At 41.9% G+C, this 14,053-nt stretch overlaps 1 protein-coding gene across 2 annotated transcripts in view; it reads left to right on the forward strand.

Moving 5' to 3' along the window:
• The window catches only part of CPM (carboxypeptidase M), a 75,103-nt gene that overhangs the window by 44,714 nt on the left and 16,336 nt on the right, over window positions 1-14,053 (forward strand). For both annotated transcript variants that reach the window (XM_018047966.1, XM_018047967.1), the window contains 4 exons: window positions 509-606; window positions 6,619-6,791; window positions 8,399-8,583; window positions 9,268-9,435. In XM_018047966.1, coding sequence (XP_017903455.1) covers window positions 509-606; window positions 6,619-6,791; window positions 8,399-8,583; window positions 9,268-9,435 — 624 coding nt within the window. The remainder of the gene's footprint in view (window positions 1-508; window positions 607-6,618; window positions 6,792-8,398; window positions 8,584-9,267; window positions 9,436-14,053) is intronic.

A 14,053-nucleotide genomic window follows, 5' to 3' on the forward strand; every position in this document is an offset into this window, starting at 1 on the left:
TACTGTAAAAACAGTCTCTCTTCTGAGTTTCATGTTTTCGTGCTGTTGGTTTTTCATGTTCCTTGCACTGAGAGTTATGGCTCCCTCCCAGTCAACTATCAATTATTATTTCTGTGTTATTGTGTGAATTAGCAAGATCACTTCTATAAGGCACCAGGAACTCAGCACACTTTTTGGAAAAATAATTTTGGAAAAATCAGATCTATGTAACCTACTAAGTCTACTAAACATTTTGGAAGAATAAGACCTATGTAACCTACTAAGCCTTCAATTTTTAAGTCACATTCTAGAATACAAAGTTAAATATTTCTGCTGATTGAAAAGATTTTGGCTGGCAGCAAACTAAAAGCGTTCCAGGCACGGAGGTGTTAGTTGCATGAACTGAGCTGGTCATGAAACAGTTATCAGGTGGGAGAAGTAGCATCATTGTCCACTATTCTCGTTCTACCAGAGTTCAGTCATCATTTCAAAAGGCTACTCGTTTTTCTGTACTTTCTCCCCCGTAAAGGCAGAAACCTGTGGGTTCTCGTCGTGGGACGCTCTCCAAGGGAACACAGGATTGGGATTCCGGAATTCAAGTACGTGGCAAATATGCATGGAGATGAGGTATGTATGTGGTTTGAACATGTATCTGACGTGTCACCAAAGGACCTCCCCTTGGGTCTCTTGCACTCTGTGTAAATGCAGAGGAAACAGCCGACACTGTAGCAAAGAATCTGGAAGGGTCTTCCTGTAAGGCCTTCTGAGAGGACTGAAGGAGCCATGACCCAAAATCCATCACAGCCGTTTGGTTGTTTACCCAGTGCCCTGTGCAGGTAACCGGAGCTTGTTTTTTGTTTGGGGACTGGAAGAATGACAGCTGTCCAAGTCCTTGAACGCCTCCTGGGTTGGTTTTCCCCACCTCCTGCTCAGCATCAAGGTGACCCAGTAGAAGAGTGATATATTTGAACTAAGAAGGTCCCAACTGGCTATCCAGCCTCCTACTAGTTGGCTTTTTAATGCTTTTGTCACTTTCTCTTAATCCAAAACTTAGCATTTTTGACGCTTTAGACCATCAAGCTTAGGGCTCTGTCATCCCCACCTTTCCACAAACCCTTAAATTCCATCATAACATCTTGCTCTTTTCCAGCTTATCAGAGATCAACTCTATTTTGCTTCATTTATGTTATTTATCTTATAATTTGCAAAATACCCTTGTACGACTCCTGGCTGCCCAGCCATTCTAGCCAGGCATTTGAAGATGTTCCGAAAAATTTCTCACCTTACTTCCTCAGAGTATGTTTTTGTATGTATACTGTTATATATATGTTTAGTATATACTTTTGTATATGTATTTTATGTACAATAAAATATATTTTAATATATATTTATACATACTTTTCGATATATATTTTAGTATATACTTCCTCAGCTCTCATATTTTTGAGAATGTGACAGCTGCAGGATTTCCTGTTTCCCAGGACCCCACACAACTGGGCAATCCAGTGGAAGGGAAAGACAGTCTCCAGTCTTGACAGTAAAGAAAATTGACATATGATCTGTGTCACACCTTATCAAACACACTTAACTTTAGATGCATAATCCTGTAAGTATGACCTGCTGACTTGTTACAACACTTCCAGATCTGCAATAGTGTGGCAGCATCCACTACTCAAATGCTGCGCTTCCTGTTCCGACTCAAGCCTCCCCAAACCCAGGCTCTATAGGAACAGGCTCCACCCTGCGTGACACACGCACAGTTCTGCCTTTCCTGTCCAGACATGCTGCTCAACCTGTCCTGACCAGCAAGGGGACTTCTTGTCACTGGAGCTCAAATGCAAACGTTTGCCTCTGAGAAAGTGGCTTGACTTGTCTTTGAATTTGATTTACGGGTGGGTGGAAGTTACTTTTTTGAACATAATAGGCTGTGCTCAAAAAGGCTTGATATTGCTGGGAGTCTGAGCAAAGTTGTTTTTAATAAAACAACTATTCATGATAGATAGCAGCCCAGACTTCCTTTCCCTTTTGCTATCTGGTCAATTGATCGGGTCCCATGGAACCCATTTTTAATGAGACGTGGCTCTCAAATGACTCCAGTAGCTTATTTATTGAATTCCTAGCATTTCGAAAGGTTGCAGTCTGCTGCTCAGAATTTAATCCTCTCAATTGAAACTTCCAAAGAAAAGCAAGAGTCCTTCCTCTTGTTCACCCCTGAATTTGCTTGTGCTTTCCCAAATGTCTGACATCTTGCTCTCCAGGTAGTTAAAGTATCCCGTCAAAGCAAGTCTCACTCATTTACCTTGATTCTTTGACGACTGCCAAGGACTGAGATTATGCAGGGAGGAATGTCAGTGTGTTTTGGGTGTGGAGACCTGAAGTCCTGTCACCCTCTGTGTGTCCCAGCTGTTAACAGTGTCTGACAGCTTTGGGGGGCCACTGAGAAACTTGTTATCCTGAATTTAGATCTTGTGTGTTCCGCCCTCCTGGTGCCACCAGGAGCTGGGGAAAGAGATGGCTTAACCCAGGAGCAGAAGGGTCACTTGGATTAGCTGGGTCTAACCAGCCTCTTCATCCTTCTTCTCTTAGAACTTTTGGGATTAAAGAGCATTTTCAAGGCCCACTATTAAAAACAGCATATATAACATTTGTGGGCAGTGGTTCTTAACCTTCTTTGGGTGGATTCTTTGCTATTCTGGCACACTAGCTTTGAATGCTGTCCTCAAGGTGCATGGATCTTCTAGGAGTTTGTGGACCTCAACACTCAGTCTTACACAATACACTACCCAGTTGTGGATTGTTGCTTCAACATTTTTTTGCAGTTGTTCTTATAAGTGCTGGAACACTCATTTTCATCTATCTAGCAAGTTCCAACTTGACTGAATTGAAGTAAAACTGATAGAGATTTGTTTTCTGCTTCCTGAGTTCTTGCCATCTTTTTCTAAAAACTTTTAATTTTACCTTGGAGTATAGTTGATTAATAATGTGTTACTTTCAGGTGTACAGCAAAGTGATTTGCTTATACTTATATCTATTTTTTCAAAGCCTTTTCCCATTTAGGTTGTTACATAGTATTGAGCAGAGTTCCCTGTGCTATACAATGGGTCCTTGTTGGTTATCTGTTTTACATATAGTGCTGTGTGTATGTTAATCCCAAACTCCCTATCTATCCTTCCCCACTCTCCACCACATTCCTCCCTGCTAGCCATAAATTCGTTCTCTGTGGGTCTGTTTCTGTTTTGTAAATAATTGTATCATGTTTTTAAAGATTCCTTTTATAAACAATATTATACAATATTCCTCTTTCTCAGTCTGACTTACTTCACTCACTATGACAATCTGTAGGTCCATCCTGGGGTATTGCCATCTTAATGACCAGATGAATTATCAGAGAAACACTCCAGAAGCCGGTGTGCTTACCCAGCCTTTCAGGCTCTTCATTAGGGATTCTCCACACTCTCGCAAAAGGAAGAGAAAGCTAAATGAAAGGCTGGATAAGTCCATGGAAACACTTTTGACCACATTAAAAAAAAAATTTAGTCTCTCTAAGGTCTCATGTTCAAAGACTTAATTTTAAATGAAGGGAGGCCTATACATAAAACATGAATGAGTATTTGAGACATTTATATTAAGGTTGAGAAGAATTAATTTGAATAATATGTGACATAAATTTGCTTTTACAGAGACAAGAAAATATGGTCCAAGAAAACAAAAGGACTTTGTTTAACTCTCTCCGAAATTGTATCAGTTTACCTCACAAGTTTTAAGATTATCTGACTCTTAATCAGTTCTTTATCATACCTCCAAGATTTTTATTTCACCCTATGCAGTTAAGAATTTGTGGTTTGTTTTGGAATATGGAGGCAAACAGAAGATACTTGGTCATACATTTGTGTCCTTGAAAGAATCACGATTTTGTTTTTTCAAAAAGAACATAGGTTTTCTTTCATTTAAAAGAAATAGAAAAATAAGTGTAACAGCTATTCAAGATACTGTCACTCAGAAATAGCCATCATTATTATTTGCCAGATGCTATTCTACGTATCTCTTTATTTCTGTAGTAATAGAATGAGAGGAATCAAAAGGAAATAAAATGTGTCATATGTATTATCTTTAAGAAGTATGAGATTTAATAACTTTACTTGAGCTTAACAGAACTGAAGTTGATGAAAATGAAAGAAAATGACTGGTGAACTTGTTAATTTCTCAAAATAAGAAATTAATTATCTTAATAAGATTCTTCTGAATTCAAAAAATTAGGAAAAACTGAAATTATAATGATTTTATATAAATATATATATATTTAAAACTTTGGATAATATCCTATGACCCATTGCTATGAAAAGTGAAAAACTTAGCACTTTGAAAACTCATCTCCCCCCACCCCCTGTCCCCTAGCCCTCACCCTTGCTGTTAACTATAAACCTTAACTTTTACCTTCTATCCTATACTCACACCACCACAGTTGCTTAATTTAGTTGTATAGCTTAATCACAGCTTCTTACTCTTTGTTTTCATTTGCTTGTGGGTGGATGAATTTCATTGCCAATTCCTGTCTTGAGTTCAAGCATGCTTGAGAATGTATGATTCAGATAGTTAAGAGGAAATTTACTTTTAGAATCACGTGGGGACTCCAATATGGCTCACTTCATGCTTGACCTGGGACTCAGATGGGCCTCAGGTTTTTCCTGGTACATCCCTCTAAAGGCAGCATCCTGCAGTCTCGAACCAGCATTTAGAAATCTCGCTTCCTCCTCCCTTTCCTTGACCCTTTTATCTTCCCTTCCCCTTGCCAGGAAAGCCCCCCTTCCAACCAACCACACATCCACTTGTAGAGCCTTTCACAACTTAAAATTACCATCCCCTCCTCCTCTGGTTTTAGGGAAGGCAGTAAGGAGCTTGCAAATGTGCTTGGGCTTCCAAAACACCGAACTGGAAATCCAGTGTGTGACTCACTTGACTTTTTTAGTTATTAGTTTGTAAGGACCTTTTTCAACCTACAATTTGGACTATAAAAACAAAAATCACAGTAGTGAAAGAAGACAGACATGAGTGGGAGAAAAAACAAATTGAAGTCAGAATGGAATTTATTTCCACTCTAAATTTTATGGCTATGTATAAATATATAATTCACATATTTAAATTTTTCTTAGTTCCATTTTCAATTATTCTGTGTCCATTAGGATACCAGATTCATAAGATGTGATCTCTTTGCTTGCCAGCAAGGGATACAGAGTGCAGCATTGTTCCTTCTTTGTCACAGCCATGAATTGCTACAATGGAGTCATAATTGAAGATTCTTTTGTTGCCCGTGGCCTTCATTAATGCACTGGCAGCACCATCCTTATTTAACACCTGCTGCACTGATTTCCCATATCCTAACCCCTCAACAACATCTGATCACATGCAAGAGGTAAATATTCCTTACTTAGAAGCAGAATCTTTGAGGTCAGGTTTACAGGGGAAAATTAATGTAGGCTAATCAGATCTTTCTGAAGGAGATCAGCCCTGGGGTTTCTTTGGAGGGAATGATGCTAAAGCTGAAACTCCAGTACTTTGGCCACCTCATGCGAAGAGTTGACTCATTGGAAAAAACTCTGATGCCAGGAGGGACTGGGGGCAGGAGGAGAAGGGGATGACAGAGGATGAGGTGGCTGGATGGCATCACTGACTCTATGGACGTGAGTCTGAGTGAACTCCGGGAGTTGGTGATGAACAGGGAGGCCTGGTGTGCTGCGATTCATGGGGTCGCAAAGAGTCGGACTGAGCGACTGAACTGAACTGAACTGAATCAGATCTTTACAGAATAAGGCTGAAAATGTGAATTCCTTTTTCTCCCCTAAAACACGTGACCATGTTTATTTTCATAGTCATGCTTTTATTTTACTGTATAATTAAAAACATGAAATCTAGCAAAATGCTAATTATACAAAGTTTATCATTTTTAATGTAAGTAAAAAGCAAGCCAATTTATAGAAAATGAAAACTAAATAATAGTATAGATAATATGGAGATATGGCAAAAAGTTGTGAGGATGATGTGCCAACGAAACATGGGACTAGAAATCAGAAGTACAGAGGTATGGCAAAAATTACACAAGTGTGCAAGAGGGGAATTTGAAAATAGAAGAGCTTGGAAATAGGGGAATCTGGAAATCAGAAACCTGTTTAAATTATGAGTATTACCGATTTGGATTTTTCTCTGTTCAAATCTGCGTGTCTGCTGCAGGGGTTCTCCATGTACCATGCACCTAGACATGCGCCACAGCTCTCCCGTGTGTCCCATGTGCTCGTGAAGATGCTCAGCTCCCACGCCTGACTTCTAGCTCTGCCTCTGTCCATCACTCCAGGAAGCAGTTGGAAGACAAGCAAATTGAAAACAAGATAATAAGAAATAACCTTTACTCCACTCCAATTCATTTTTAAAAGTAAATTATTAGATTCTTTAAAAAATTAAAAAAATATTAAAAAGATTTTGCAGCATACTAGTGATGGATTGCCATGTGCCTGAAGAAACGGTGGTCTGACAACTGGTTTTGGTTTTAAGTATCATCTGTAGTGCTTCTTGTTGGGGAATTTGTTCCTTGGGCACTGTTTTCCTTGTTTTCCTCAAGTAGCCTCTTCTCTGTTTTAACACCTACAGGCTGTAGGGCGGGAACTGCTGCTCCATTTAATTGAATATCTTGTAACCAGAGATGGAAGAGACCCTGAAATCACAAATCTAATCAATAGTACCCGGATACACATCATGCCCTCAATGAACCCAGATGGATTCGAAGCTGTTGTAAAGCCTGACTGTTTTTACAATGATGGCAGGTAAGAATGGGCCCGTCTATGTAAAAGATAACAAAACCACAAAAGGCCCCCATCAGATCGGACACCTTGGCCCTGTCAAGAGGAATTAATGAAACATCTCATAGCCGGCGCCATGTCACTGCCGTGCTGGAAACTCTTCAGGGCCACCCATGGCTTTAACTGTGAGAAGAGAAATCCTGAATAAGGCTGGTTTAGTCCTGTGCCTACCCACCCTCCACTGCTCCGGCTTTATTGCTTTTCCCACTTGTCACCCTGCTGCAGCCACTTAGATCCCTCTTCACCCCTGAAACTACAACTACAGGCTTCCTTCTCACCTCTGGCATTCTCGTCCCCCATCGGCCCCATCGGCCCCATCCTGACCTGTTTCAACAGCATTTCCTCAAAGCCTCCTTCCCTAGCCTATCGGATATTAGGTCCCCAGTTATACTCATATCACCTGGCCCTTTACCCTCACAGCACAATTTTAATGTCTCATTTCTCCTTTAATGTCTACCCGAGGGCAGGAGTCCTGCCCATAGTGTTCATCACTAGGAAATCCCAGGGCCTAGTATAGAACCCAACCCCTCGATAGGCAGGCTGATTTATTCAGCCAGCCCAAAAACGAACATAAAGAAGAGTGAGTCTTGTAGTATTTCTGATTTAAAGTTTATTGTATTTTAAATGGCCTCAGGGAGTTTGGAATTTCTCAAATGTCTGATAAACACTGATACTTGTGCAATTAAAATTTTGTTTTTACCAAAGATAAATCACCACTGGATTCCCTTCCACTTTTAAGGTTTTTTTTAGCATATTTAAACATGGCCAAGTCTTCCCAGGTGGCTCAGTGGTAAAGAATCCATCTGCCAAGCCAGAGAGACAAGTTTGGTCCCTGGGTCAGGAAGATTCCCTGGAGAAGGAAATGGCAACCCACTCTAATATTCTTGCCTGGGAAATCCCATGGATAGAGAAGCCTGGCAGGCTACAGTCCATAGGGTCCGACAGGACTTAGTGACTAAACAACTATGACAACATAGCCAATCCACTTTTCAGAAATATATTTGTATAAAATAGCATGTTCCTGTTAATTCTGATAACAATTGCTATGGAACAAACTGCCCCAAATTTGAGGAAACAGCCACCTTTTTATTTACTCTCCACTCTGTAAGTTGGGAATTTGGGCAGGGCAGAGCAGGGTCCATCTCTATGCCATGAAGACTGGGACCTCAGCAGGGGTCTGTCTGGGACCCTGTGTCTTGAGTTTCATTTCTGGATCTCACCTGGGTCTCTCATTCCTTCATGTGGCCCCTTAATGTAGCTAGTAGTGGGGTCTCAGGGTTCCAAATGGGAGTGTTCCCAGAGCAAAAGCCCCAGAACACAAAACACTTATCCAACCTCTGCTTATATCCGAATCACTCCTGTCCCACTGGCAAGAACAAGTCACATGGGAGGGAACAACGTAGTGCATGAATACCAAGTGCAATTCGTTGGAGGCTGACAAGGCAACCATCCACCACCTCTGTATTCATATCTGGAAAAACAGCTGGAGCCCAGAGCAAAGGTCTACACTCTACAGGAATTTGCTCCCTCATATACCAACAGTAAACCCTTAAAACTTCTTTCTTTTAAAGGGATAATAGTAACCTCTATGACCTGAATAGAAATTTCCCTGATGCTTTTGAGCTTAATAATGTACCGAGGCAGCCTGAGACCGTGGCAGTCATGAAGTGGCTGACTACAGAGACCTTTGTCCTCTCTGCAAACCTCCATGGTGGTGCCCTGGTGGCCAGTTACCCATTTGACAATGGTGTTCCAGGTAAGCACACAGGGGCCCTGCTCTTGCTCTCTAAATCCAGAGTGAGACTGCAAACTTTCCACCTCTGAACGGGGATACACTCTTTCTCTCCCTACTTAATTTTTCTGGCAGGGTTGGGAAAAGCCTCATTCTCTCAACTCTGAGCTATCCTTCCTACAATTTATAAACAGTAGATGGGCAAGGTGTCTGAACTGACAACCAAAAATGGGATTACTTGACATTCATCAGTGAAATAGTAAAATTGTAATTTATATTAGCACACAAGAGACAACATGACTGAAAAAAAAAACTAATCACATGAATAATAATTCCTGACTCCCCTTAAAACTGTAGGATAAGGTATGTACCAAGGAGCTAAAATATTCTAGTGGCTTCATTTAATCCCTACAGTACCTAAGGAAAGTTTACTGATCTCCTGGAATCAACAAGAATGACTAAGAAGGTATTTAACCTTTAAGCTGATTAAGGAGGAGCTTGGACATGTACATGGTTATTTTGTGTGATATCCCTTCTGTTATGTCCATCAGAAACTGGGAATAAGAGTAGAGAGACATTCCTGGAAGTGGGTAGAGGATCTCTCTAGGAAATGAGAGCCTCTGTGTGGAATTTGATGATGCAGGGGCTAATGTACTGTATACTTCCTCCACATCAACTAAAAGGTCTTGGTCTGTCTTCCATGTACAGCCACTGGAACATTATACTCTCGGAGCTTAACCCCTGATGATGATGTTTTTCAGTATCTTGCAAATACCTATGCTTCAAGGAATCCTGACATGAAAAGGAATTCATGTAGAATTAAAACAGGGTTTTCTAATGGAATTGTAAATGGATACTCCTGGTATCCACTGAAAGGTGAGTTTCTCTTCATTCTACTACTCTAGTTGTCTTTACCTAGAGGTGCCAGCTGGCCTTTGTTGACCCCAGTAGTTGGAGAAGTTAGGCACAGTGCAGTACCTTTAGTCATGTCTCTGTCAGCTAATAGCACAGAGCCAGGAGGGGGACGACAGTTTGAGAGATGCTCAGACATGTTCCCTACTGCCAAAGTTGCCTGAGTTCAGACGCTTGTTTAGCATTCACTTTGGAGCTGGGAACTGTGCCAAGAAAGATGAACAGGACACAGATATTAAGCCCAAGTTTAACAGAGAAGAGCAACATTTAAGTTAATTATGATGGCAGTATCATATGAATAAGAACAGAGATTTAGAAAAGGCACAGTGTACCACAGGGGTGGAAAGCCAAATCACAGCAGGAAGTAGTGAAGGCCTTGGAGAAATGTAATTCTTATGTCTCACCCAGTGGGGACAGTTGCTACTTGTGTGTTAGTCACCCAGTCGTGTCCAACTCTTTGCAACCCATGGACTGTAGCCCACCAGGCTCCTCTATCCATGGAATTATCCTAGCAAGAACACTGGAGTGGGTTGCCATTTCCTTCTCCAGGGGATCTTCGTGACCCAGGGATCAAACCCGCTTCTCTTAAGTCTCCTGCAATGGCAGGCAGGTTCTTTACCATCTGAGCCACCAGGGAAGCAGGGTGTTGCTACTTACATCCAGGTAGTTACTGCCATGCAGTAGTAGGGGGCAGTACTGCCAGATCTTCCAGGTTGTGAAGCAAGATGGATGTTTCCAGGAAGTCTCCTGATTTTTCAAGCCACTTTGCAGACTGAACAGAAGAGCCCTCTAGTCTTGCTCCCTTGGAACAGGATAGCCAGGCGAGGGAGGAAGTGAGGAGTTTACCATATAGGGAACATGGCAGAGGGGATGTTCTCGTCAGAAGGAAGAATATCAGCAGAAGCCCAAGGGTGTCATAGTCCTAGCCTGGAAACTCGAGAGAATAGGAGGGATGGAGGACAGAAGGGGTGAGAGGGGAGACAGTGGGCAGGGAACAGGTTTCCACCACCTCAGTGAAAAGTGCCCCCTTTCAGACTGCTCAGCAGGTCCGGGCAGCAGCAGGCACAGCCTGCATTTCCACACTCAGGCCACTTCCTCCCTCGTCAGCGTAGATGCACAGGCAGGTAATCTTGCACAAGCTGGGACTTTTATATCTGGGCAGGTTTCTGCCAGCTTTCCAGGCAACGTAAATAAGCCTAGACCATGACTGGAAGGCGGCAGGCCCAGCCAGATGCCACAGTGCCCCAAACTTCTCTCCCATGTCTGAGAGACGGGCAGCCTAGTCTCCGCTGACCACTCCACACAGGGGAAAAGGCCCTCCTGCCCAGGGCCAGCTCTGTCCTTCAGTGTGCTATGTGACTTCCCAAGACAGATCCAGATGCGTGGGAGATCGACTGGGAACCTGGTTTTGCTGTTGTGAGTAGTTCCCGAGTGTGCCTTTGTTGGCCAGGCCTGTCTGGCTTATCCAGAGCGGCCCACACTCTCCGCAGCCGGCGTTCTCTATCCGGTGTGCTTTCCACGCCTGTTTTGCCATTTACGTTCTTTCTACCTGAGACAGTCATCCAGTCAAAGGCTTTTGTTTTGCTTCATTTCTTTCTTCCTTTCTTTCTTCTATTTCGTGGTGAAAATAAGCTTAGAAATACAAAACTTGCAAGTAAAGGAAAAGGAAGAAAAGAGTAATTCTCCCTGGCTAAAACTGGGACCTACGTGCGTGCGTGCTAAGTTGCTTCAAAGTGTCCGACTCTTTGCAACCCTATGGACTGCAGGCTCCTCTGTCCATGGGATTCTCCAGGAGAGAATATTGGAGTGAGTTGCCATTTCCTTCTCCAGGGACCTACATAAGTATTACTTAATAGTTATGTAATATTTTGACCATTTTCCGAGCATAAATATTTACTTCATGACTTCCCAAATACTCTGATGGACTTGAAAAAACTTATTTCACTAGGCAAATATCAAGTATAAGTAATTAAAATCTGGCAGAGACTAATTCATTCAAAGATACCACACTTTGTCAAATCTAAGATGCCAGTGATTGTAAAATATGTCCCACCAAGAAAGAAAAAAGTTTCCAGCTGAACTAATAACACAATGATGCTTTTCAGCCATCAAATTTAAGATGCTTCCCAATTCAGAGATTTTAAAATAGAAGTTTGCATCTTAAAAAATATAAAATATGAGTATATCCATTTGAAAATAGGGTGTTGAGAAGTAAGAACTAGAAAGTGAGCATGGGCAGTGGTAATCCCAGAGGCAGCAGGGGACTGGCTCTTCCCCTGCTCCCCAAGAATCCACATGGCACCAAGTCTCTCATCCACAGACGTAGTGTGGTGTGATGGGTAAGAGCACAGGGCGTCCAGGAAGGTGGCATGGGCTCTGGTTTCAGCCATTCACTGGCAAGAATCCCTGGGTACATGACCTACCATTTGTAATTAAGTTTCTCACCTGTAAAATACGGGTGATAATTATTGTGAGGGTTAGAGCTGACAGCAAAGTTCTTCAAACAGTACCTAGCAACAGCAAACACTAAGTAAACATTGGCTGTTATTCCTCCAAATTCATGTACTTCAGTCGCTCAGTCATGTCTCTTTGCAACCCCATGGACTGCAGCACGCCAGGCTTCCCTGTCCATCACCAACTCCTGGAGCTGGCTCAAACTCATGTCCATCAAGTCAGTGATGCCATCCAACCACCTCATCTTCTGTCGTCCCCTTCTCCTCCTACTTTCAATCTTTCCCAGCATCGAGGTCTTTTCAAATGAGTCAGTTCTTCACATCAGGTGGCCAAACTATTAGAGTTTCAGCATCAGTCCTTTCAATGAATATTCAGGACTGATTTCCTTTAGAATTGACTGGTTTGATCTTGCAGTTCAAAGGACTCTCAAGAGTCTTCTCCAACACCACAGTTCAAAAGCATCAATTCTTTGGTGCTCAGCTTTCTTTATGGTCCAACTCTCACATTCATACATCACTACTGGAAAAACCATAGCTTTGACTAGACAGACCTTTGTTGGCAAAGTAATGTCTCTGCTTTTTAATATGCTGTCTAGGTTGGGCATGGCTTTTCTTCCAAGGAGCAAGCGTCTTTTAATTTCATGGCTGCAGTCACCATCCGTAGGGATTTGGGAGCCCCCAAAAATAAAGCCTCTCACTGTTTCCATTGTTTCCCTTTCTATTTGCCATGATGTGATGGGACCAGATGTTATGATCTTAGTTTTCTGAATGTTGAGTTTTAAGCCAACTTATTCACTCTCCTCTTTCACTTTCATCAATAGGATATTTAGTTCTTCTTTGCTTTCTGCCCAAAGGGTGGTGTCATCTGTGTATCCGAGGTTATTGATATTTCTTCCAGCAACCTTGATTCCAGCTTGTGCTTCATGCAGCCTGGCATTTCGCATGATGTACTCTGCATATAAGTTAAATAAGCAGGGTGACAATATATAGCCTTGACATACTCCTTCCCCAATTTGGAACAAGTTTGTTGTTCCATGTCCAATTTAACTGTTACTTCTTGACCTGCATACAGACTTCTCAGGAGACGGGTCAGGTAGTCTGGTATTCCTATCTCTTTAAGAATTTTCCACAATTTGTTGGGATCCATATAGTCAAAGGCTTTGGCGTAGTCAGTAAAGCAGAAGTAGATATTTTTCTGGAATTCCCTTGCTTTTTCAATGATCCACCAGATGTTGGTTCCTCTGCCTTTTCTAAATCCAGCTTGAACATCTGAAAGTTCACAGTTCACATACTGTTGAAGCCTGGCTTGGAGAATTTTAAGCATTACTTTGCTAGCATGTGAGATGAGTGCAATTGTGCAGTCATGAATTCCTTATTGCCAAATTCAGACTCAAATTGAAGAAAGTAGGGAAAACCACTAGACCATTCAGATATGACCTAAATCAAATCCCTTACGATTATACAGTGAAAGTGACAAATAGATTCACAGGATTAGATCTGATAGAGTGCCTGAAGAACTATGGACAGAGGTTTCATGACATTGTATAGGAGGTAGGAATCAAGACCATCCTCAAGAAAAAGAAATGCAAAAAGGCAAAATGGTTGTCTGGGGAGGCCTTACAAATAGCTGAGAAAGAGAAGTGAAAGGCAGAGGAGATAAGGAAAGATATATCCATTTGAATGCAGTGTTCCAAAGAGATAAGAAACCCTTCCTCAGCATTCAGTGCAAAGAGAGGAAAACAGTAGAATGGGAAAGACTAGAGATCTCTTCAAGAAAATTAGAGATACTAAGGGAACATTTCATGCAAAGATGAGCACAATAAAGGACAGGAATGGTTTGCACCTAACAGAAGAGGTGGCAAGAATACACAGAAGAAGTATACAAAAAAGATCTTTACGACCCAGATAATCACGATGGTGTGATCACTCACCTAGAGCCAGACATCCTGGAATGCGAAGTTAAGTAGGCCTTAGGAAGCCTCATATGAACAAAGCTAGTGGAGGTGATGGAATTCCAGCTGAGCTATTTCAAATCCTAAAAGATGATGCTGTGAAAGTGCTGCACTCAGTATGCCAGCAAATTTGGAAAACTCAGCAGTGGCCACAGGACTGGAAAAGGTCAGTTTTCA

Source organism: Capra hircus, chromosome 5 (assembly GCF_001704415.2).
Source record: "Capra hircus breed San Clemente chromosome 5, ASM170441v1, whole genome shotgun sequence".
Lineage (NCBI taxonomy): Eukaryota > Metazoa > Chordata > Mammalia > Artiodactyla > Bovidae > Capra > Capra hircus.